Genomic DNA, 25953 nt, shown 5'->3' on the forward strand with positions numbered 1-25953 from the left:
ATTTTTGACAACAGTAATAGGTTTTTTTTTGTCATGGGCTTCTTTAAGATTTTTATTTTTACTTCCTAGTGTAGTGCAATTTTCTATTTAAAATCTTACCTTCCCTCTCAAAAGATAAGGAGGAAGAAGGGAAAGGGAGACAGAGAAATTGCTCCTTACTTTTGGCCTCTCCCTTCCTGAGAATTCCAGTGACAGTGAAAGGAGTACAAGTTTTTATACAGTAAATCACTTAATTACACCACTATGTTCATGTCAGTAGATTAGGGCTGGTAAATTTGGTGCCACTATCTCCTTTCTATTTTTTGTAGTTTTTTTTTTAATTAAACCTTCTCATATTAATATTTTGTTGTGTTCACTAGATTTCTGTTTTCATCTGGAGTAAAACAAGATGCCAGGAAATCATAAAAACCTAACTTACCAAGAGAGAGCAAGGTTTCAGAAGCTGTATTCCTAACTTCTTCATTGCCAGACTGGCAAAGAGTGACCAGCATTTTAATACTTTCAGTTGCCTACAGAGCAATGAAAGAAATAAAAATGGAACCCATTTCTTGTAATACAGAAAATCTTCTTACTAGTGATTAATAGTACACCTGAGTTTTTAAGCCTCTATGTACAGAATATAGAATAACAGAGTTGGAAGGAATCTTGAGGTCTTCTAGTCCAATCCCCTGCTCAAGCAGGAAACCCTATATGTCATTCCAGACAAATGGCTGTCCGATCTCTTCTTAAGAACCTCCAATGGAAGTAGGACCCCCTACTTCCAGAGGGAAGCTGTTCCACTGATTGTTTTCACAATTAAAAAATATAAAAACATGCATTTTCTCAAGCCATCTGGACGTGCCTCCACAACTCAATCTCGCTCAACCCCGGGCACCAGTCTGAAAACGTCCTCCCAAGAAACTTCCTGGGTCTTCCAAAGGAGGCAACTGATGTCATGCTTTCAGCTGAGATACTTGGTTTATACAAAGATTCTTTACAAAGCAGCACATCACAATGCATTTTAGTTTTTATTAGTTATGCATGTTTTAAAATTAAAGGTATTTGCAATGCTAAAAGGTACATACCAGAGGTGGTATTCAGCAGGTTCTGACCGGTTCTGAAGAACCGGTAGCGGAAATTTTGAGTAGTTCAGAGAACTGGCAAATACCACCTCTGACTCGCCCTGCCCCCATCTATTCCCTGCCTCCTGAGTCCCAGCTGATCAGCTGGGTCTTCTTTGGTTGCCCTGCACAGAAAAACTGAGCTGGAAAGCAGGTTGGTGAGGTGGGGAGGGAATGGGATTTTGCAGTAACTTTCCCCTGGCGTGGGGTGGGAATGGAAATTTTACAGTATCCTTCCTCTGCCACGTCCACCACGCCCACCAAGCCACGCCCCCAGAACCAGTAGTAAAATATTTTGAATCCCACCACTGATACATACACACACATAGAGAGACTGATTACCTTATATATAAGAATGATTAGACACTATTATTTATCTACATTTTATGTTATATGTACACATAGTCCTCAGCTTTTAACCATTCATTTAGTGACTGGTCAAAATTACAATGGAACTGAAAAAAAGGGACTTACGACAGTTTTTCATTCTTATGACCATTAAAGCATTCCCTTGGTTGCTTGATCAAAATTACACTATAATGGTTGCAGTGTCCTATGGTCATGTTAACCCTAATCTATTGCAGCCTTCTGACAAGCAAAGTCAATGGGGAAGCCAAATTTCCTTAACAACCATGTTACTGACTTAACAATGGCAGTGTTTCACTTAACAATTGTGGCAAGAAAGGTCATAAAATGGGCAAGATTCCATTTAACAGTTGTCTTGCTTAGCAATGGAAATTTTGGATTGAATTGTGGCCTAAGTCGAGGGCTATTTGTACTCTCAAATGACTTATGAAAATATATACAATAACAGTTAACTTTAAAAATAATCTGTTGACAGTGACGAACAGTATGACAGATTATCTTGACACAATTATCCTCCAGTGTCCCAAATTAGATATTCCCATTTCATGGGGGTGGAGGGTACTTGACTATAATCTATGCTAAAGAGGATGGGGGAACGGAAGGAATTATTCTCTTTTCTATTTGATCAACTTTCCTCACTAAATGGTTGCATTTTCTTCCCATTATAATTTCTTCCAGTTAAAAACAGACAGGATCCAATCCGGGTCAGTCACCGGGGTCTGAGGTTTAGTCTTCCCAGCTTTCGGACTTGTGCTGAAGCCCATCTTCAGGGAACTTCTCTCTCACCAGATGGTGGACACATTCTGTGTGTCTAAAAGGTTGGAAAACCAAACCTCTGGTCCCAGTGACCAACCCAGACTGGATCCTACAACATTATCCTGGGATACGTATATTTGCCTCCATTTGTAAAGACAGGTACATCGATCCTAATTTCAGCCCAGGAAACATTTCCATGACAGAAGGGATGAGCTGCGCACAACTGGATTTGTCTTAAAAATCTGTAAAAGTTGATGGGTGAGAGATGGCAAAACTGACTGCTTTGATTAAAGAAAAGAATACAATTAATTTGTTTTTACTTTACTTGGAAACTGCTTTTGGACTTTGTGCTAAAGGTGGAAAAAAATGAATATTTGATTTTGGTCTTTGCTGATTAGATAGGTTTGGTTTTTTAGAAATGGCTAGCATATTATATAAATGTATAAAATTGAGGTTGTATGTTATTCTGCACCAAAAGGAGTCAGAAGTCAATGCTTTTTTTTTTCTACTTCTTCTTTCCCCTTACACTTTTTCCTCTCCCCTTTTCCTCTCCTATTTTCCCATTATTTTCATTTTTCTTTGTATTTTTCTATTTATATTCTGATGAACTAATAAAAATATCGAGGAAAAAAAGGATTTGTCTTAGAAATGTTTTTGTAATAGAAATATGACTGTATACACAGCACATGGGAAAAATCCTACCCACCCAGTAAAATAGCACCTTCCCATGTTCTTCTAATCATCATACAATATCAATCATAGAGTACAGCCCCGTTTCCAAATATATTGTTAAAGCATATGTATCAAATCCCTCCCATTTTGGTAAAGTAATATCTGGACAGCCAAGTCAAGAGAACAATGCTCTTCTTGTTGTGTATTCAAGAGGGGTTATTGAAACCTCTGGTGGTTGGGTTTTTTTGTTTTGTTTTGGCTTGGCTTGGCTTGGCCTTTTGTAGTTCATGGGAAAATCAAGAGGGCAGAAGTTTACCTGAAGGCATTTCAAGGCCAGGCAAGCAGCCTTCTGCAGATGGAGACTGGGTTGGGCAAGGCTCTCGCAGTAATAAATTAAAGCCTGGAAGACAAAGAGACACCCTGAGACTGCGGAGCAACACCTTTTTAGAACAACAGCAAATAAAGTAAAATCAAATAAATCTTCTTCTGCTTGGAAAAATAAATTCACCAAATAAAAAACAAAGCAGTATTCATCTCTTTGAAAAGAGAGCATTGCTTGTTTAGATAATAGGTAAGGGGGATGGGGGGAGGCAACCAATTACCACAAAAGTTTTTACTTCCTGCCACAACCATTCCTGTGTAGGATGCAATCAGAGATGTGTAAATATTCTATGAATGAAGCATCATCCTATGTGTGGAAAAATCCGCTTTGAGGTTATGCCCAAACCACAACATTTGTTTTGAGAATTTGGATCTGTGCCTGGCCTAAAGTGAGGCTATTCTAGGCAAAAGGAATTAGGGAGGTTGAGGAGGAGGAAAAAGCCACCCTTGCAAAGTGGGAGAAAAGAAGGCTGTTGTGTACTGTTGTTCTCATCCCCCTCAGCTATTCCCAGCGAGGGATACCCCACTGGACCATTTACCCCACGAATCTTCCCAGAGCATAATGGCCCACCAGCTTTCCTATCCTCATAGTATCCTAGCCCTTTCCTTCGACAGGAGAGTGTTGGTCATGCTCCAGAAAATATTCCCGTTCACTTCAGGCAATCTGGCCTGCATCTCACCAACGCTGAGAGCAAAAAGCAGGATGTGCAAGGATGACACTGATTGAAAGATTTCTGGCTGTCACATCTACAGAGAAGACCTAGAACAGGGTGTCAAACAGGGCGGTCCAGATGTGTCACACCCTGGCCATGCCCATACCCGGTTTAGCAAAGGGGGAAGTCGTGATATGTCACATGGCGCTGTCATGATGCCACGAGGTTGACACCCCTGACCTAGCAGGAACTAGATTTAAAACCACACTCTTCTTTTACTGAAAGATTTACCACCTCCCTGGAACAATGAGCAATGTGATCTAGCAATATGATTTTATTTTTATTGGTGGTCACCTTCAATTTATTATCTCTCATCTAGTCCAACCTCAATTGCACACAGGCATTCTGAGAAGCTCTATTATTATCTCAAGATATAAAGAAATCAATTGAGTGTTATTAGCATATTGGTATATACTCAGCAGTTTCCTGTAGCTACTGAAAATCTGAGTAGTGCTCCTATTTTTCCAAATTCTGTACTATTGAGGGAGAGAAAAATCTATTGGGTTCATCAAGGTAATCCAACCCTGTAGTATGCTCAGCATGTTAATATAAATCCAGCCAACTGCAATTGTTCAATAAACCAGGTCCAAACAATTATTTAGCATGAAGTTTAAACACATCTAAAATCTGGTAATTCTACTTTTGTCTAATAGGTTTTTTCTAACACTTACCTTTTCTCTGAAGTGTTTGTTTTCTGCTGCAGCAGCTGACAATATTGTTGCCACAGCTTCATAGGTTTCCCTTTTATTTTCAGTCAGAAGGACAGCCAAAGATTTCAGCACTTCTTGTTGAGGTGAGAGACTTATGGAGGTTAAATTGGCCTTATTCTGCAAGAACTTGTCATCTCTTAAAGACTGCAGAGTTTGTACCATTAAAGCTAAAACAAAGACATTTAACAATTTGTTAAAGAAAGAAAAAAAGAAAAAAAGAAAGAAAGAAAGAAAGAAAGAGAGAAAGAAAGAGGGAGAAAAAGAAGGAGGAAGAAAGAGAAAGAAAGAAAAAGAAATAGGGAGAGAGAGAGTTGGTGTGTGTGTGAGAGAGAGAGAAAAAGAAAGGAAGGGAAAGAAAGACAGAAAGAGACAAAGAAAGAGAAAGGAAGGAAAAGAAATAGGAAGGGAAAGAGAGACAGAGAAAACTCTGTGCTATTATTTTTAATTATCATGTGTTAATATTTTACACTGTCCCTACACCTAGAATGATTCTACTGCCTTTCTTTTGCCCAGGGCTACCACATATTTTTCTTTGTGGCAGCCCCTTAAAAGCCTGTTGCCTATATCACACTCTTGAGTAAAGCATGTGAGCCATTTCCTCCTTTCAGTGGTCCATGAAAATACATCTATAGTATGCAGATAACAAAGTCAAAAAAGGTGAACAACATTTTTACAGACTATAGATAAGTTGAGGCTGAGTGACAAGGAATGAATGGGAGTGGAGGGGGCAGGTAAGGCACCCCTTGATGTGCCACACCCAGCCAGTCACATGACCACCAAGCCATGCCCACCCAGTCACATAATCACCAAGCCACACCCACCCAGTCACATGATCACTAAGCCACACCCACCCAGTCACATGACCACCAAGCCATGCCCACCAAATAAGCCACGCCCACAGAACTGGTAGTAAAATTTTTGAATTCCACCACTGTTTTACACCCTCAAAATGATAAAGAACACTACCACAAAACTGTCTTTTGTATAGAACACTTCTGAAATGTTCTGGAATCCTCAACAATTTTCAGATCTTTTTTCTACCGTTTTAGTTGTTCCTACTAAAAGTATTGCTGCATTATGGAATTTGAACTTCTGAAGAGCCTGTTTCTTACCTTCTCTTGCAAGCTGAAGCAAATAGTTAGCCAGATCACTAACATTTTTATGAGCAAAATAGTTGTAATACTGAAAAACTGTTATGATTTCCAAGGACAGACTGGAGGAGAGGAGAGGTTCTGTACGGTCCAAGATATGAGAAATCAAAGTTCTGAACACTGCATATAACCAGATAAAAGTATTAGTTAGCAAATGAATCCCCATTAATAAGAGCAACATAAAATTAATGGAGGTAAGTCATTTTTAGAAAGGGTAATTGTGTAGAAAAAAAATTAGATCACTTCATACTTTCTAGAAATTTAGAATTATAATTTCCAGAAAGAATTAGTATGACAATGATTAGAGATTATGAAAACTTTAGAATATTGGCAATCTCGGGGAAACTAATTGGTACCTCTTCTACAATGACACTCAATTTAAAAGTCATTATATTTCTATCATACCCCAGCAGAACAAATGGAAAGAGAATAGGCTACTGGTATGATATGACAGGAAGTCACCTTAAAAGTGATTGACTTTGGTTGAACATATTCACTTTTTATTATGGGCATGGTCTAAAGAAATCTGGAACTGCAAACCAAAATTATATTGTTTAAAAAACCTCAAAATAATTTATTTAAACAGCAACTTTTAAAACTAGATTTTTAATTAAATTTTGGACAAAATCTTATAAGAGTGTTAAAAGTCCATCCCCATTTACATATATAATTATTTCAATATTAAGTAGGTCCAGTAATATTTAGTCAACTAGCTTGTACTGAAAAATGAGATAATGTATTGTATTTGACAAAAGATTTTTGGGATTTCAGTAACATTAAAAATATTGCCATTGTAGCTATCTATCTTTGCCTGTTCATTGTGCCTTGTATACAAAAATGGTCCTGGCTGTAATATATACATTTTAATATATATACAGTTTTCAATCAAAATTAATTTATACCTCTGGAAAGCTATTCATTTACTTGTTTATACTAATATTACATAATATTGTATAACAGTGCAATCACATCCATGGTGTTACAGAATTTAAGGCCCACGCTGATTTGCTTCAAGATGAAATGCTTATATATAGGACTTAAATCTCAAATTATGTAACAGACCTAATGTCTGAATCTTAAAAGACCAAACATTCAGCAGAAAGTACCAGTTATTATGTTTTGAGATATCTGATTAATTACTGGCAATTGTGGTCTTTGCAATCACTTTTTTTAAAGCACATTAGGTAACTGTACCTGTTTCTGAAAGCCCTGGACATTCGCCATTCACCACTGTAGAAAAAGTGATATCCAGTTGTTTGACCATTTTGTCTGCAGAGGTGTGATACAACCCAGAAGAATTGGTACACTTATTCCAGAAAGAAAGAAGCGATATCTTTTTCTGAAATTCTGGAATTGCTAATGGAAAAGAATACCATAATAGTGAATTATTAGCATAAATTAAAATTGGACAGCAATCAGCTCTAAATTGCAAAGAAATGGGTAGAAATTAGTAGAGAGTTATATTTGCTTGGAAAATGGAACAAAAATACTTTTCCTTGACTGGAAAGATAATAATTTATTGATTACGTCTATCATTTTTAAGATCTAGATCAGCGTTTCTTAACCTCAGTAATTTTAAAATGGGTAAACTTCAACTCCCAGAATTCTCTAGCCTGGCTAATATCTGGATCTTGGACTAGATGTTGGACCTTAGCATTGCTGAGGTTGAGATAAATATAAGCTAAGAAGGCTTTAGCTGTTGAGGTTAAGATTTCATGCTAGAAGAATGTTCACTAGGAAAGGGGGTCACAGATTGCCTGCCTCTTCAAACAACATCTCCCTGTGGCTTTAAACTGTTTTTTCTTCATGTCCTTCCTTGTAATAACTTAGAATTCTGTGCCCAGGATAGTTGACATGTGCAGACCACTGTTCTGTGCCCGAGCTACTGTCCTTTTTTATCCAACTTGATTTTGAACATATTTCTCAGAAAGAAATTCCCCTGGTTTCATTAATATGTTTCACCAAGGAAATCTGCAGGGGGCTGAAACTTTATAGCCTATTCCCCTCATAGGCTTACTTCAACAAAGTTCATGGTATTTAATCAGGTTTACACTGGATAACTAATTGTACAAAAGCAGCCTTAAAAGAGTAGATCTGAACATGCAGAGAAAAGTACTGCATAGATTAGAGTAAGAAACAGAAATATATAATCATATATTCACATGAATATTGTCTATGCTATTTCTCACCTTCACTTATAGGTCTGAAGCTTCCCAGGGTCTCACTGCTGATCTCTGCAAGATTCTCAATCACTAAAATTTGTTGGGATAGTTTATCCAGAAGAGACCTTGTGACAAAGGGAGTTCTGCTAGAGAATACAATTTGCTGGTAAAATAGGAAAGAACAGTGTAAATATTCCTCATACAAAACCATCACTAATTAGGTCACAATCCCAAATGTGAATGAATGCAAATTTATCAAAGAATGATGTTATAACTTTATGTATTTTACAAACATGATCTTTGTCATACACTTTAAAATGGGATTCAAATATCATGTGTTTCTGTTAATTGCTAACCAGCTATATTGGATTGTGTGTTGGATTCTATTATTTTGACTTTGAGAATACAGGGGATTTAGTATGTTTTTCTAATAGTGATCTCTGTTCTCAGCAAAGCAGATAAAGCTCAGTAAACAGATTTACTACACTACACTACTCTGAATATGCCGTATTTTCCTTGAATATGTCATATTTATTTCATAGAAAGAAAACCCTAAGTTTATGATTACTATACACAAAAACGGGGGGGAAATACTTCCACAGTATTATTTTAGTCTCAGAATATGCACAATAATCCACTTGAACAATTACTGGGAGGAGGGGGGAATTACAATTTTTATATGATTTTAGGCTGAGCAATGAGCAAAATAAATATTTGTTATTTTATTATTTATATCCCACCTTTATTATTTTTATAAATAATCCAAAGCAGTGAAACATATGTAATACTCCCTTTTCCTTCTATTTTTCTTACAACAACACACATGTGAAGTGGATTGGGCTGAGAAACTGTGACTGACCTAGTCATCTAGCTGGCTTTCGTATCTAAGGTGGCATTAGAACTCATGGACTCCAGGCTTCTAGCTTGGTGCCTTAACCACTAGACCCAAACTTCCAATTTTGACTTATTTGGAAATATGTCTCATTCACTTCAGTAGTACTTTAACCCTAAGAAGAATATAAAATTACATCTTCAATTTAAGTCTGACTTAAAACATAGTCATCTCGTTAGGTTTTCTGCACAGTTAAAACCCTGTTTTTGTTTTTTAAAACAACTTAGGAAAACTCAAACTGTCAAGAAGTCTGGGTCAGATGAGAATATATAGCCTTCATCTCCTACAGTGTCAAAGTGCTGTTACCAATTTGGTACCAGGCCATGCCACATTGGACAGCAAAGAGTGAACAGGAGTTCTGTTCAGATTTAAGTGGACCATGATCAAATAAAGTCATATATGGAGAACATAGGATGAGAGTTAAAATGGAGATTGGCATGGAACAGGGGTGGGGAATTATGGCCCTTCCCCCAACTTCTGGAATGGAGAATAGCAATAAAGTTTGGGCCTTCATCTCTTGTTGGAAACCTCTGAAGAGAATTAGGTTTTTTCTGGATTTAAAAAAAAAACCCTTTCACATTCTATAGCTTCTTTGGACAAGCACATTTGCTAGTTTTTTTTCCCAACCCCAGTGTCTGTCCTTTTCACCTTATGCTTATGCAAAAGTACAAAGAAAATTAAGTTCCAACAAATAAGGCTGTGTGTACAACACAAAAAACAAGAGCAGATGAGTCTTAATAATCTCTTAAAAAACATGTAACCCTATGGCCATGATGGCAAACCTATGGCATGTGTGCCAGAAGTGGCACATAGAGCCATTACCTCCGGCGTGCAAGCCCTTGCCCAGAACAGGTCTACTGCACATGCATGCATGCTGCCCACCAACTAATTGTCGGGCATCTGGCGCGCATGCGCAGGGGTGCATGGGAGCCGTGCGCACATGCGCAGACGCATGCGGGGGTATCGCATGCATGCGCAGATGCACGTTGCATGGGGAGCACGCACGCATGTGCAGACACGTAGCGCATGGGGAGCCACGCAGCACGTGTGGGGGGATTGTGTGCGTATACTTGGGGGGGGCGTGCGCATTGCCTTCTGGGTGCTGGCACACGAGCGCGAGGGCAATTTTCAGCACAGGCGCCCCAAAAGGTTAGCCACCACTGCCTTATGGGATACCTGGATAAGCTGTGTACAGTACTGCAAGTGCTTGACTATGGTGATATCAAGGCTTTCACTTCCGGTGGTCAACGGCAGAGGACTTCCAGCCACACTGGTTCCAACGCCCGTGTCTTCCGTCAATGCTTCGCTGAGATGCCCTCTGCCTTCTGGGTGTTCTGACCTGTAACTGTTCAAGCTGGGAGGTAAGTGAGCAGTTTGATTTTCTTTTCATGTAAGCAGTGCACAAGAGAAATTGTTGAAAGCACTCTCCTGTAACCAAACAGCTCTTCATAGGCCAGTAACCTTTTAATGAATACATTGTATCTCAAATTGGCAGTAGCATGAGGTAAAAAGTGCCAAAAAAAAAAAGTGCCTGCATTTAAAGGATATATCGTTACCACACTAGCCTACTTGTTTCTTTGAAACAATCACTTTTTTATAAGGAAGTCTTCCTAAGAAGTCTTTGAAATCAAGCTTTGCTATAGCTTTTCTTTTCCTTTTTTTTCCTTTTCACCTCGCTTTGTTGACAACATCCCTTGCCAAACTGCGCAGTGGATATAACTGAACTATAGATTTGTGGTTTTCAAAAGTTATGCAATTAAGAGGTAATATGTCAGTCCTTTCCTGACATGTGATTAATTGTCTAGCTAAAAAATATTAAAAAGTAAGAGTGAGGGAGAATCTGTTGGAAAGGGAGTCATAAAAACAAACACCAATTTTCTCTTTCCTTTATTCACAGCATACAAAAATCTTTGAACACCTTTTTCATTCTACTAAGTAAGTCAAGGAATTTCTTAAACTTTAATGACATCTTGACCACTCAGCAGCTTCCAATATCATCAATTATGGTATCCTTCTACATCAGCTTTGGGGGTTCCTGTGGGGGCAAAGTTTTATCCCCCTTTTCCTCCATCCCCTGGGGTAGATACCCATCACACTGATAGGAGGCGTTAGCCTGCAATGCCTGCTTTTGTGAGGTGCTACAAATGCCTCAACGTTCTCTCCACTTCTATTTATCATTTACATAAAACTGCTGGGTGAGGTCATTTGATGGCATACGGTAAGGTGTCCCAAATATGCAAATGATACTCAGTTACACATCTCCATCCCAAGTTGACCAAGCTTGCAGTGCCTTGGAGATCTTGCCTTGGTATCTGGAGGCAGAAAGGAATAAACCTGAGCAGCGTTCAGTGCTGGTGTTCTTACCTGTTTTTCTCGATTTCTGTGTCTGAGAACACAGAGTCTGCACCACGAGCACCATCGCAAAGCTCATCAGTACCGCCTTCATCCTCAAAGTCAGAAGTGTTGAGGAAATCAAAACTTTCCAGTGCACTCTCAACTGTTAGGCTTAAGCTGGATGACCTGCTGTGACTTACTATTGGTCTGCACTGCAAGAGCAAAATCAAAACAAAACGTGAAGAACAGTTCAGCCATTCAAAATGGTTTGGTTTCAAGAATATTCCAGGTAAATTGGGGTGAGACTTTCTTTTCAAATCCATCAATGATTCCCTATCGTTGGCTTGTTTGGCCTTGTCCTCCCATCACTTAATTTCCAGATTTTAGGATATCATTTTTCATGTATTTTGAGAACTGAGGAGGATCTAACTTATGGAAAGGATAGATGCAGTTGCGATGAGATTTAGAAAAATCAAATCTATGTGAACTGAGATTTCCATTGTTGGAAAAAACCCTACCCTGAAAAAACACTAAGTAATTCACTTCCCTGACATGCTCACTGGGTCAACTGAGATGTGATGAGGAAATTCCAAAATGGGATTATTTGACTTTTGAAAGTACTGTATTTGGGGTTAGGTATAACTCAATCCAGACCTAAATTTACATAACGCACCTGAACCCTACTGAGTTCATTGGAGTATAAATCACAGGTAGCCCTTGGGTTAAAATAGCCATAGAGACTGGAATACTGTTAAATGATACAATTGTAAAATGTGATTATCATGTGATGGGTGCTACTTTTTTTTCTTCTAGTTTACTTAATGATGGCAGTTCCAGTAGTCCCAGATTACGGTTGTTAAGTGAAGATCTTCCAATTCCTGCTTACCTACCATTTGATTTTGTTTGTGGGAAGCCAGCCAGTTACTGTCAGTAACTGCCATCATGTGACTGAAGAGATGGTAGGATAAAGGGAACTCTGCGGACCAGTTGTAAGTCCCCCTTACAGTTTAGACACAAGTTTGAACAAATGGATATAAGTTAAAGACTGTTTATATATATTAAATAAAACAACAAATAAAATAAGGTTAAACTAACATGTCTATCCCCCAATGTCATGACAACTGCTGTCCATATTAACTAATCCTCACATTACCATAAATTTAGAAGAAAATTTGACTTTGTTCACATTTGAAACTGATAAGATTTAAAAACTCCTACAACTAAGTGAAAAAAATTGTCAACATTTTGCATCTGATCACTATCAGTTATTTCCAAAATTATTAAGGCTGATTTTCAAGTCAAACACACAAACACACACACACAGAGGCAGGCACATACAAGATGGGTGTGTATGTGCATGAGAGAGATTTAAAATATGCTAATTTGTCTTTTTCTGCATGGATATATGCATTTTATTAAACAAACCATGGCTTAGAGCTGTGACTCCTGTCAAAATGACAGCCTAGGGTGAGTCTTGAAACAAAATAAAATTTAGGTAATCAAACTTCAAAAGGTATGATTAAGCTTGGTGCTTTATTAAATATTGAATATATATTCTCTTACTCTTTATATATTTTATTTTAATTATATTTTAACTAATTCTAAAATTGTGATTTAATATTATTGTAAGCTACCTATAGAAAATTGGCTTTAAAAGAGTGACGTACGTTAAAAAAAATGAAATCTACTAGCTTTGCACATAAATATGCTGAAGAAAATGAAGATCAGAAACTCAATTATTTAGTGTTTTAAAACTATTTAATAAAGATAATTTTAAAAATTACATTTCCTGTACAAACAAAACTGTATCTGGTAACGTAAACTAGTATAAATTTAACATTTAATGGTCTTTATTAGAGCTGTCATATTCTGTGGTAATTACTGTAGTACATTTTAGTTGAAATCAAATGCTAGTGTTACATGAGTACAAATTTAACCCAAGATTATCCAATGAAGTGCTAATGCATTTCCATCGAAGTACCCAATTATAAATCTGGAAAAAATGTGTTCACTGAAAAGCTTCTGTAACACTAGTCTAAAAATAGAGCTATTCAAACAGCAATATTGTAATATTATAATATCCAAAATATTCACTGATAAATATACATTTCAGTTAAATGGGATGAAATGGGTTTAAAAAATGAATTAAATTTAAAAAAAAATGCCAAGCATTATCTCCAGACATCTCTCTAATAGCATCTATCATTAAACTATTCAATTTCCAAATACCTTAATAAAATAGCTGTAATAGCGGCACTTTAGTGCTCCCTATAGTATTCTATCATATAAGAAGCATTTCCACAATTACATCACTAATTTGATTTGGCACTGGTTCATTTGGCATGCCAATTTATTATGACTTGGAACCAAGACTTAGTTCTGCATATTGCTGTATATCAAAACAGAACATGGAATTACTTAACTGTCAGTCTTGTTGTGTTAAATTAAAAGGGAAGGGAAAGGAAAATGTAAAATCTCTTTCAAATTCAAACTTTTCTACTATAGGCAAAGGAATAATTAATTTTAAAAACAAGCAAAGCAGTAAACAATAAGCAGGATTGGAACTAGTTAATATTTACATGAGAGACCATGAGAAAAAATACAGAATTGGAACAGATACTTGAAAAACATTGTAGTAGAGAATATTAACAAACCATTACTGTATTATAATTAAGAAAACTTTTATCAGGATGTCTGTGAACTTATCAAATTTAAGTTTATCCAACCATCTGCCAACTTAGATTAAACAAGGGGGGGAAAACTGTAGTTCAATTCAGCTTGACCATCCATACCTGACTGATTTTGAGATTTCAGTTGGTGGATCTGCTCCTCACAATATCTTATTACATATATTACTGGAATAGGAGGGCAGAATGCATCAGAGTTTCCACAATTTTGTTGTTTTAGCTTATCTAATGATTGTTCCATTTAAGGCTTAATTTTGTTATGTGGAAAGTACATCTATACTGTAGATTTTAACAGCCAAAAATATAATTCAGCAATAGTTTGCTGCAATTATTTCATTAGACCAAGACTTGATCTGGCTCTTCCATTTTGTGATTTCTTTCTTGATCATTCTATATTGAATGTAAATGGTGAAATGATGCTTGGTGTCAGGAAAGCTACTATCCAAACAATTAGTTTTATTACTGAAGATTATATAATAACCATTCTTCTATTCACAATGAATGAGATTTATTTGAAACTGAACTTACTTTTAGGATCTCATCTAGATGTATAATTCCTTGGTCCAATTCCTGGAATTCTTTAAACTGTTCTTTATGAGGTTCAAGAGCTAACAGAAGCCCCTGAAATGCTTCTTCTAGACTTCCATCAACACATGATTTATAGCCTTCAGATTCTCCACTAATTGACCCCTCACAATGACATTTTTCAGGTGTCATTGGGCCCTCTCCAGATGTCAGTCTTTTAACCAGCTGCTTTGTGATATTGCCTTCAAAGGTATCCAGCTCTACAGGTTTGACATCTGATAACTCATCTGTATCCGGAAGAAGTGACTCTGAGGCACTACTTGCTAAAATCACACTGTTGCCTCTCAAATGAGGAGAAGTTTGGCAAAGTTCAGAATCTAGATTTGTAATCATATTTTCACCGTGCTCTTGTGATGTTAAGTCGTTGGATTCAGATGTGGAGTCCTCACATCTTGAATGAATATTGTATACAGGGTCAGGTTTGGATAACCTTTTCCCACTGGGATCTGGGATTATGGCAATTTCAGGATTGGAATTATTTATCGTAAAGGACGAGTCCGTTGAACTATATGATGTAGTACAATGTTCACTGGTAATGTCAATGAAACTGAAAGATAATGAACTTTTCTCATTTTCCGCTGTTCCATTTTCAAAAACATCATCTGGTAAATTTGACTGCAAATATAATAAAAATAGTTTCAATTAAAATATTACCGAGGTGATGTCAAGCATTTTTTTAAAGAAACAATTTGCTACTTTCTGTGAAACTAGGTTATTTGGAATTACAAAATAAATTCATTTAGCTTTTATGCTACTGATCTTTTCTAAGTGATAGGAAGATAAAAAAAATGTCCAAAAGCCAGAAAATAAGAAGGATCAGAAATAGCCCAGAATATCTACCGAAAAATTCTAAACCAATTATGAAGCTTTTTTGAGCATTGCAAACTCATTATCTTTATGAATAAATTAGAATCTTTTATTCTGGTTGAAAATAAGCTGAAGAAACAAAATGCACACTAAGAGAACATCACATGTCATTATATGATTGGTATTACAGTATAGTAGATTACACCATAAGTATACTGGGGATTATCTTGTCCTTTTATTCAGCAATGCTGAAATACAGTTTCAAATCCTTAAACATAACTTCTCAAAGATAACTAAGCAGTTTCAATATTGCAGCCTGAAATCAATGGATAAATTTTTCACTTCAGACTGCATCGAATTTATTTTCTTAGTCTCCTGCCAAAAATAGTTTATGGACAAATTTCAAACCATGTGCATATATAAATATGTTTATAAAATATTTCAAATAATAAGGGCTTTCTTATTTTAGCCTCTTCTCTAAAAAGAATCTGCAAAACTAAAGCCAGTCAGAGTTTTATTTGACTACATAAGCAACTTGAGCCAATAATTATTTGCTCAATAAATAGTCAGCAAACAAGATAGATCTTAAAGAGAAATATCAGATTTAGGACATGCATAAAAACAGAGGAACTGCTTGAGAAATGCAGTAAGATATTTCGTCACACCATCTGGACTCACATATTGTTCTAGCCCTGTTCTAGACCTCAGCCTGAGAGATGGCAGATCACTAAATGAGCGACTGCGACGTAGCTTGTCAAAGAAAGCATCTTGCAGAGTCTCTAAAATGGCAGAGTGGAGACTGTCTTGTGAAGGATGTCGCCATTTCTTGAAGTATTAAGGCAAAAAAAATGGGGCAATTAGTTGACTCCATCGTCTTTTAAATATACTGTAAGTGTACAAAGTATAGATTGATAAAGAAAATTTAGTGCAAATATTCAAAACCAACGTGCACACTAAATGAGATTTATGGAAGCTTCTCACACCTAAATGATCCTTTATCTGTAAGGGGGAAAATATCACACTTTCTTTCCTAAAAAAAAAAAAAGAAATGGTGGTATTCACATTAGTCATATCACATATGGAAAGTTCCTTTCATTTACAGGACCTTCCCCACTGGATCAAGGAATAGGCTAGAAAAAATAAACCTCTGCCAATTCTCCCTTTTTCCTTTGCCTCTATTTCTGTTACGTCAAAGAAAATTGAGCAGACCGTGCTACTTAGCCACTAATTGTTTTTGCTATCACTTACAAAGAATGACTGATCCTTGAAAATGGGTGTTTCTGGGGTGCCTTGACTGTAAATGGACATCCTTCTCTGAATAGCTGATGCTTTGTTCGTGTTGCCCGTTGATGGGGTAATGTCCTCCACATCAAATGGACTGCAAAAGTATAAATCTATTATTAGACTGAATCATCATTAAACTGTTATTCTATTGAATTACAAGGTTTTCTTCTCACTTCAGATAGTACAGCACGAGCAAATTCTGTACATTGTAAAAGAGGTTCACAAAATAGCATTCTTGTATATATTTTCATTTCATATTTTCATATCAGAAGAGTGCATATTATCTGTGGCTGCCAACTCAAAAATTAACCTACAATACGATCTAGCTCTTTAAATACTCTAGTGTGCCAGTTCAGTAGAAGTGTATCCCATAATTTTATTTTCTGTTGCTGTTGTTATTGGAACAACAGTTGATTTGAAGTGATGACGTCTCCCCAGAAAACCAGCTTTACTTACTGCCAAGTGATTTCCAGATTCAGCTTTATTGTGCCAAGGTCATTGATATCCACAGCGACAACCTGAGGCTGAGCAGCAAACAAGTCTTTCGTTTCACAAGTAACACTTCCAACCAAAATATGAGTGGCAAGACCTTTAACTTCTGTGACCTTTGGAATAAATTAGTGTTAATAATTAGGAACAAAATAATTGTCAATTAATAGTTCACTATATCAGTAGCATCTTCAGATACCAAATATTCACCTGTTTTGTATACTAATCCTTTTAACACTGTTTGTTCAAAAGAGTAAGAAATACTGCTTCAGATTTACACAGGACTTCATATTTGCATGGATGGTACTTTATTTTTTTCCATAAACAGAAAGCTACAAACCACTGATACATTTAGCTCAGTTTTCTTACAATATATTACTAATGATATTATTTACACAGTTCAGAGTCAAAGAAGCTAATAATAATAATTTATTTGTGGGAAACTTCAAGGAAACTTCAAAACTTCAATGAATGAAGAATAGGGGGAAAATCTAGAATGTAAGACATAGGCATAGGTAAAGAGTCCCAAGGCATAGGTAAAGAGTCCCAAAAGGTATTGTTTTTAAAAACTGGACAAAGTGGTTGGGTTTTATACAAAATAATAATAATAAATGGTCATGAATATGACATTAATTATTGTATTAATGACTGGCATTTCCAAAACATTCCCACCATTTCTAACTCCTCTTTAAACGAATCCTGCCTGACTTATCTACCAGAACAATAGCATATAAAGAATATTCTTTATATGCAGTTGATACAGTTTGCAAATAAAAACCTTAGTCTCTTATGACACTACTAAAGTCATTGTTCTTTTAGTTGTCACTGAACAAAAATTCTTAAGCATATTATTTTGATTATTAATAGTGATGTTCCACTATATTGTTAATACACATGTAATTTTTCTTCTGTTAACTAGTTTGATAGAATAAAATAAAATAATTTGAAAGAAAAAAGTATACATTGCAGAATCTCTTTTATATACTCAAATAAAATGGACTGAAAGTATCATTTAAAAATGGAAAGAAGTTTGTGTCTATTGATTCATTTGAAAGGGCTTACTTGACATACACATTTACCATTTTATTACTTGATTCTTTTACATTTAATAATTCATTTGAATATTCAACTGATAAGCATAATCTTAGAAATGATATATGAAACTTCCAATTGTGCTCTGTAATACTGATAGTCTGGGACACCCCCCCAAGCTACTTAATCCAATTTTAAAATTACGATGGCTACTTAATGCTGAAAAAAATACTGAAAAAAACAGGACTGGTGACTCACTCAACTACCGCAATGACTTACAACCATAATTCTAGGCTCAATTATGGTCATAAATCGAGGATTATCTGTGTAGAAGAACAAATTCCCAAGTGGAAGTAATCTCTTGAAAATTACAGCAAACTGATCTACATAAATGAAGCTACAAAGCACTAGTGTCCTTCCCTGACTAGTTTTTTTCTCAATAGAATTTCACAGTAAAATATTATCAATACATTCCGTGAATTAAAGGAAACCAGAATGACATTGCTTATTCTCCATAGTTCCATATTTCTAATGGAATGCATTAGTGGCTGTAAGGAAAGAGGAGAGATGCTGCCTAGGAAACAATCGGATAAGAAAAGCAGGAGCTTGCAATCAGTGAACAGCAGAGAAAGAAACTGAGGAAAGACCTGCCCTCCTAGGTCAGGCAGTTAAAAATGGCAGGTGCGTACTTTCAGATTTGCAAGTTTCTATTAATGCAACCTTAGAATAAGTAGAATTACCCATAGTTCACCTAATCCTGTTTCCTGTTTGATTTACCTGAGAGGGTTGACAATATTATAGTTATATTACAGTTATATTTAGGAAAGCCATTTTAGGAAAATCCATTTATTTTCTAAAGCCTTTAAGTGTTAATTGATTTTAACTTCACCTACTTTGAGGTCACCTTTTATATTTGCATTTGGTTTTAATTGTTGTAAGCAGAAAGGCAGGCAATGTCTTTAATAAGTAAATAATACATCAATACCTTAATGGAGATTAGCCCAGTAATAAGGGGGAGGAAGATCATTTCTTCTCCATCCCAACTTTGCTTATCATTGACTTCTATTTTGCCTTTTAGTTTCCATCTTTGACGGCCATACCTCATGAAAATCTGAGAAAACAAAATGTGATCTCATTTATCATGATCATACATACTTTGTTCTCATTCTACCATTCTGAATCAATCACAATGAGTGAAGAACCCAACAGAACTAATGGATTCAATGCATTTACAGAAGTGGTTATGTTTTGGATCGGACTCACATATTTCCAAGGAAAAAACTGGATAGAATTGTTAGTACATCGCTCAAGAACATCACAAAGAAAAGAGAGCCACCTTAAAGTGAGATGGGTTGCAAACAAATCTAATAAATAAATAATAATAGCTACACAAGGTTGTTAACATAAATATTATTTCATTAAGCATTACAACATGACACATAAATGCAGAATCACAAAGCATTCAGACTAGAGATATGACTTTGTTCTTGTTCTTTGTTCTAAATTTCCACCTTGCTACTTGTTGGTAAAATAAAGTATCTGTCTTTGGAGAAAAAAGGGGGATAGTCGACTTGAAGTATTGATCTGCTCAACTCAGCCTGTCCTAGTTAGATTTGAGAGCCTCAAGAGGGAAAGGACGTATGCCAAGAATAAAATATTTAGAGCCTGCTGACATGCTTCCAAGACAAAGCTAAAGAAAGATCTGTTGTTATCTTGGAAGGCATCAATCAGCTCTCTGGGACCAATCTCACAGTCTTTATGTGGGAACTGTTCAGAGTGCATTCATCCATAAACAGAGAATAGTGGGACCTTTCTTGCTGTACAGGACATGAGAACAGTAAGAAATGCATGATGGAAAATGACATTTACAAGTTACTTACCTCATACTGATCTCCAGGGCAAAGTCGAGCAAAGCCAGCCAGACCTAGAAGCCAATAACATTTAAAAACTGTTTCAGATTAAATGCTTATTTTTGAGAAGGGTTTCACATGAAATGTTTTTGTTGCCCCCTTTTATGTTAACGACAACATCCTACAATGTTGTCAGAGCACTTAGGAATCTAAGAGAGCAACTTTCAGAGTGCATTTTATTCTCTTCTCTTCATTAACAGAAATGACTGTTTCCCCCATTCACCTTCTCTGAAGGACTGGGAATAGTAGTGATAGTAGTGACTGAAACCGGATTGTTTGCTGTTGCAAGAGTTAATATAATGCATGAGAACAGTATTAAACTATCAGCATCTAACTTTTTGAATTCTGCATGCCCAATTAGCACACTCTGAGTATTAATGTCTTAGAAAATCACAAATCCATTTAAAATGTAACTTTCCAACTCATATGAAGAAACTGAATTCTGTTCAAATAAGGGATGCATTTAGCTATCACTTCTCATTGGAAGTAATATCATTCACTTTAACTTTTTCTCATGTTAACTTTTGGACAACTTTGTCCCTGGAAATAGATATCATTATATAAACCTAATGTGAGCAGAAAGAGACACTTTTTACTATGTTTATTTTTTAATACACATTAAACCCAATTAGTATGGACCTTCTTTTACTTTTATATTTAATTCCTTTGAAAATTCAAGAACTCAAGGTGTGAAATCCTGATATAAACATTGGGGGGGGGGGGGCTCTCCAGAGATGAAGAGAAACTTCAAGAGATAGGAAGGAGAAGAGTTGGGAGTTCTCCTCATTGAAAAAACCATTAGTTTGTAATTCCTGAGTTGCAAACTATTTTCACAGTGTTTTCTCTGGAGCAACAACTGATTCTACAGTTAATCGGCTCAGCTTCCCAACATACCATACCCCACATACTCTACACAATCCTCAGATTTTTTTTCTTTCCTGGCTCTTTATCAGTTTAGTTCCTATAAGCTTTAGGTTGTCAATGTCTTTTTGAAATATGGTGTTTAGAATTGCATTCAATGTTCTAGCTGCAATCTGACCAATGCACAATAGAAAAATCATGACTTTTCGCGACTTAACACTGAATATCTACTAAAACTTTCATCTAAGAGTTTGTCTGTCTGTCTGCCCGTCTCTTTCTCTCTCTCAATTTCCTATTGACATTGGAACAAACTTTTTGATCTCTAGGTGGCAGCAGTCCCTCATAAATTCTTGCTGATTGATTTTTTTTAATGGTTTAGTTTTTTAAAATATTTGTAATCTACATTAATTACAATTACTCTTTAAGCTCAATCAATACTTTAGGGGAAGTCTATTAAAAAGTATGTTCATAAGTGAATGCCCTTAATATTGCAGATAATTAAACAGTTACAGATGATGAAGATAATGATATATTAGACACCATTCACCATTTAATCAATACCCAATTGTTTCAATAAGCATTTTCCCATGCTCACAGCAGCCATGAGAAGTAAACCTGGTTCAGATGCTTCTTCCCAGACATTCAGTGTTGTAATTATTGGAACCATTTAATTTTTAGTGCTATCTTGTAATAAGGCTGTTTTATGAGAGGAAGAGGGTGCCTACAAGTCAATTTTGACTCCTGGCAACTGTCTGGCCAATTTTAGAGTTTTGGTGGCAAGATTTCAGAAGTGGTTTGTCACTGCCTTGTTCCTAGAGCTGAACTGATTGGTCCAATATCACCCATCTAGCTCTATGTCCAAGGCAGGACTAGAACTCTTGGTTGTTTGTTTGTTTGATTTTGTTTCTAAAATGGTGCCTTAGACAGTAGACCAACCTGCCTTTGTACTGCAATTCTATGGATGCCTATTCCTTGCATGAAATGCTAGTCCAGCATAGAAGAAGAGAATCTGTTTAAAGTCAAACAAAAGAATCAGATGGCATGATTTATACATCCATCTGAAATGAGGCCTGTTAAGAAAATGGCTGGGGTAACAGCAATTGAGGCCTTAATAAACAAGATGATATGTAAGAAAAGAAGAATGGGAACACCTGGACATGTAGCCAGGTTATCTTCCTCTGGCCTAAACAAATTACTTTCCTTTAGCTGGCATTAATGGAAAATTAACTTAGATTATAAACAAAAGTTTTCAGTTTCGTTTGGCACACTATGCAAAAAGAAGGCTTGGGATATGAATCTAATTGACAGAGTTGGAAACCATGATTTCTCATTACATTTACATCAAGATGTCCTTTAAAACAGGGGTCCCCAACCACCGGGCCGCGGACCGGTACCGGTCTGTGGAACATTTCCTACCGGGCCGCCGGTTTGCTGGGCACCGCCATCTTGTTTGACGAGAAAGTGCTTCTGGGTGAGCTTTTCCAGTTGGAAAGCGTTGTTTGGGTCCTGAAGGAATCCTCACGCCTTAGTTTCATCGAAGGGGGGGGGCTTCGAACGAAACTAAGGCGCGAGGATTCTTTCAGCACCCAAGGCAAGGCGAACCGAGCGACCATCCTGAAGCCATCCCGAAGCGAAGCCCATCGACAAAGGTACAAAGGAGGAGTTGAAGGTGGCGGGGAGAAGCGGGGGACGGCTGGCTGGCCGGTCGCTCAGCTCGCCTTGCCTTGTTATGCATGCTGATCCCGGTACCGGGCCGTGGATCATTTTGTGATGACGGTACCGGGCCATGGCACAAAAAAGGTTGGGGGACACTGCTTTAAAACATAGCAAATTTCATAACTGAACAGGGATTTCCAAAAGTGCCATATTTGCATCAAAAAAAGGAATGACTGAGGAGACTGAAAGTAAATCTACTCTTTTACCAAGCCTTTTAGTAAGTAGTCATTAGATACTCACTTTTTGTTATCACTATGAAAGCACAAAATGCAGGTGTGGCTCATAAATAGCTACCATGTTAATAAACAGCGTACTGTTTCTCTAGCAGATATTAACAGTGCAATTCCCATCAATCTTTACTACTCTCCAAATTCATTCAGGGCTATGGGATATACAATGCAACACCTGGAAAGCTGTGCGTGGCTTATGCCAACAGCTAACAATACAATGGAAATACTATTAATAATGTGGGGATGGGTGGGACTTGGCTATGTTATTTAAAATGCAATAGACGTATTTTCAAAGGCACAACCTCATGAAAACTGACAAGATATAGTATTAGCAACCCAAGTCCAGGACCTCTCCCACACAAAAGTACCCTTTTAAGTATTCAGCAGTACAAAAATAATTATTTTTATCAAGAAATATTCACCAAGAAATTCTAGACCACAGACAAAAATAAGAATCAGCTTTTCTGACACCAAGGATTGTTAATGCACATGAACTGGTTTTCTTTCTAATGTCACATATTTATTCAAGCAAGGAAACTATAGGCATTTATTGGGCAAATGAGATTCTTAGGCACTTTTTAAAGCTAAGAAAATAGCTTCCTCCACCTAGGAGTATGTATCATATTTTAAGTCTTTCAGCAGCAGTCTAAATCCCAGAACAAAATATTTTCCATTGGGTTGATATTAACATTAACATTCTTATTTATTTAGTATTTATACTTTAAACATTTACTAATATTCTGCAGATGTCTTTTCCTCTTGATACTTTAATGTTACAGTTCGATTTTTGTTACTTGCCCATAAGCACATATATTCTGAATGGGGAGAAAACCAATTAAAACAAATAAGGAATTTTTCCTTAAGGTACATTGATCTTAGAAATGCTGCTGAATTAACTTGCTATGGAACTGCTCCAACATACCTAGAAGGTTAACACTTGAAGCTTTATATTTCATATTAAATCATGCTGGGTATTGCTAAGATTAAAACTTCAGTATCTAGGCTCCTACAAATGTGCCTGCTGCTAGTGTTCACATTCATTCCGACTCTTGCTGGAAATCTGTAAGCTCGCTTTATTGCAATGCATGATTTAGGTTAATGCTGAAAGAAAAATGAATCCTCTTCAATAAGAATATGCTGAGAAGAAAAGTATCCATCCTCTTGTGGGAACAGGCCACTCAGATGTTGAGAAACAGATCCTTATATATTCAGCAGGTATCAGAAAATGTAGCCTAAATCATTTCATTTCATTTACGGCAATCATAAAAAGTACCATTTGAAAAATGAAAGCATCAAAGATAAGTAATATTGCTGAAACTGATATTGTGCATTCTTCTCTTTTCTGGTACAACAGGATGTGACACAGACAAATACTTCAGGGAGAAAGCTTCTAAAAAATAATAATAATTTTATGGCCCTGTCCGCAATTGGAAATAACTACTTTGCTGGCACTAGATTTAGTATCAAATAAATGTAACTCTCCCCTTGGACAATCAAAATTTCATAATTGGATACCTATTGTAAGTAATATATTGCAATAGGAAATCCCACAGTTTTTCATTTATGGGTTAATTAGGGGCTAGTTAAGATGAGGGGGTCTCCATGACTTATGACCGTAATTCTGGGCTCAGTTACAATCATACGTTGAAGACCACCTATACAAGTTTAAGATTTTAAATCTTTTTTTTTTAATAAACAGCAAAAGGGTGATCAACACTTTTGATTTTGAAAAGTTAAAAAAAGAGATAGAAATTAAGTCTTCAGGGAAGGAAATGCCCTTTTTTTAGTTTTGTGGTGGTATTCCATTTTATTTCCCAACATGCAAAAAAGAAGAAAGGAAAGGAAAGGAAAGGAGGAAGGGGGAAGAGGAAAGGGAAAAAAGCAGCACAATAGCCAAAATCTAAAACAAGAACCCTCAAAGTATCAACAGATATTCATGGGGCTCTTAGGATGCTCCAAGTTAACAATCTTCAGACTTTGCTATTGGTGTACAAAATTCAGTATTTATATGAATTTAAGTGACTTTCAAAGGAAGAAGAATGCTAAATTATAAATTCACAAATTTCTCAAGAGGCAATATTGTCTGCTAAAGACGCTTCTGTTCCACTCACACTAATAAATTGAGACAGAGATATGATATCTTCAATACCTGCCCAACTATTTATTCATGCAATTATAAGTATACAGTATGTTCCAAAAGTATTTGTCTTTTTAATTAATCAAATATTGATCTCACGGATCAATATCAATATTTATAATTTCTAGTAATGAGACTTTTTAAAAAAAAATCCTAGAAGGGTATAATAAAATGTATGCAAAGAATAAGCATCTTTTAAGTATAATTTGATTCTTATCTTAACAGGTATTTTAACCTTTTTACCGACATCTTTAACAAGACAAAAATCTTTATAAAATTCGCTGTAAATGTTTGCTATTTCAATGAACATGAGATGTTTAGATTGCTTTAGAAACAAAACAGAAATATTTGGAAAACTTTATATCCCAAGAGGTGAGCGAAAGAAAACAAGCCTCTTATCTGAATTGACTGTCCTCTCTATGCTGTCAGAAACCACACACAGAGATAGATCCCTTGCTGAGATATTTGTGTAGAAAATGGCATAAGAGGCAAGACAATTACCTTTCATCTTGATGCAGAACTCCCCCATTAAATTTTCCAGCTCTCCTTCAATGGTGCACATGTTCTGTGTAGGAAAACAGAAAACTAATATCAGATCAACTATTTCAAATGAACTATATAAAGGTACCTTAAAAACACTGAATGAACTGTGTTCATCACCACTGATTATAATGTGGTGATTTCTGAAGTGGGATACAATAATAGCATTGGGTGGGGAAAAAAAATCCAGTGCTCTCTTGGAAATTATGCCTTCCTGGTTACCCAGGGATGAAAATCCAATAGTTTCTTCAAGATCACTGAGTTTTATTAAAATGAATAATATAAGCAACCATTTTTTCTGTCGATTGATTCAAATATTCTAGCAGAACATTTGGAAAACTATGTTGAATAGTTGCTTTCAGTTGCAAAGATACCCAATGAAATACAAACACAGGCACTCTTTATACATAGGACTAAGCATTTGCATTAATTTCCACA

The 25953-nt window shown here is 36.2% G+C and overlaps 1 protein-coding gene across 3 annotated transcripts in view; it reads right to left on the reverse strand.

The window, feature by feature from the left end:
- The window catches only part of RIPOR2 (RHO family interacting cell polarization regulator 2), a 100163-nt gene that overhangs the window by 1905 nt on the left and 72305 nt on the right, over positions 1 to 25953 (reverse strand). For 2 of the 3 annotated variants that reach the window (XM_087930961.1, XM_026699504.2), the window contains exons 8-21: positions 25477 to 25540; positions 20002 to 20045; positions 19107 to 19232; positions 17057 to 17205; positions 16565 to 16694; positions 14453 to 15124; positions 11268 to 11449; positions 10080 to 10248; positions 8039 to 8174; positions 7044 to 7205; positions 5811 to 5969; positions 4660 to 4865; positions 3211 to 3294; positions 419 to 509 (exon numbers count right to left, since the gene is read on the reverse strand). In XM_087930961.1, the coding sequence (XP_087787087.1) occupies positions 419 to 509; positions 3211 to 3294; positions 4660 to 4865; positions 5811 to 5969; positions 7044 to 7205; positions 8039 to 8174; positions 10080 to 10248; positions 11268 to 11449; positions 14453 to 15124; positions 16565 to 16694; positions 17057 to 17205; positions 19107 to 19232; positions 20002 to 20045; positions 25477 to 25540 (2374 nt within the window). Of the gene's footprint in view, positions 1 to 418; positions 510 to 3210; positions 3295 to 4659; positions 4866 to 5810; positions 5970 to 7043; positions 7206 to 8038; positions 8175 to 10079; positions 10249 to 11267; positions 11450 to 14452; positions 15125 to 15994; positions 16142 to 16564; positions 16695 to 17056; positions 17206 to 19106; positions 19233 to 20001; positions 20046 to 25476; positions 25541 to 25953 lie in introns of all 3 variants that reach the window. The other variant, XM_087930962.1, reaches the window with a different exon arrangement.

The sequence above is a fragment of the Pseudonaja textilis genome, chromosome 3 (genome assembly GCF_049901715.1).
Source record: "Pseudonaja textilis isolate UNSWEBS1 chromosome 3, rPseTex1.2, whole genome shotgun sequence".
NCBI lineage: Eukaryota > Metazoa > Chordata > Lepidosauria > Squamata > Elapidae > Pseudonaja > Pseudonaja textilis.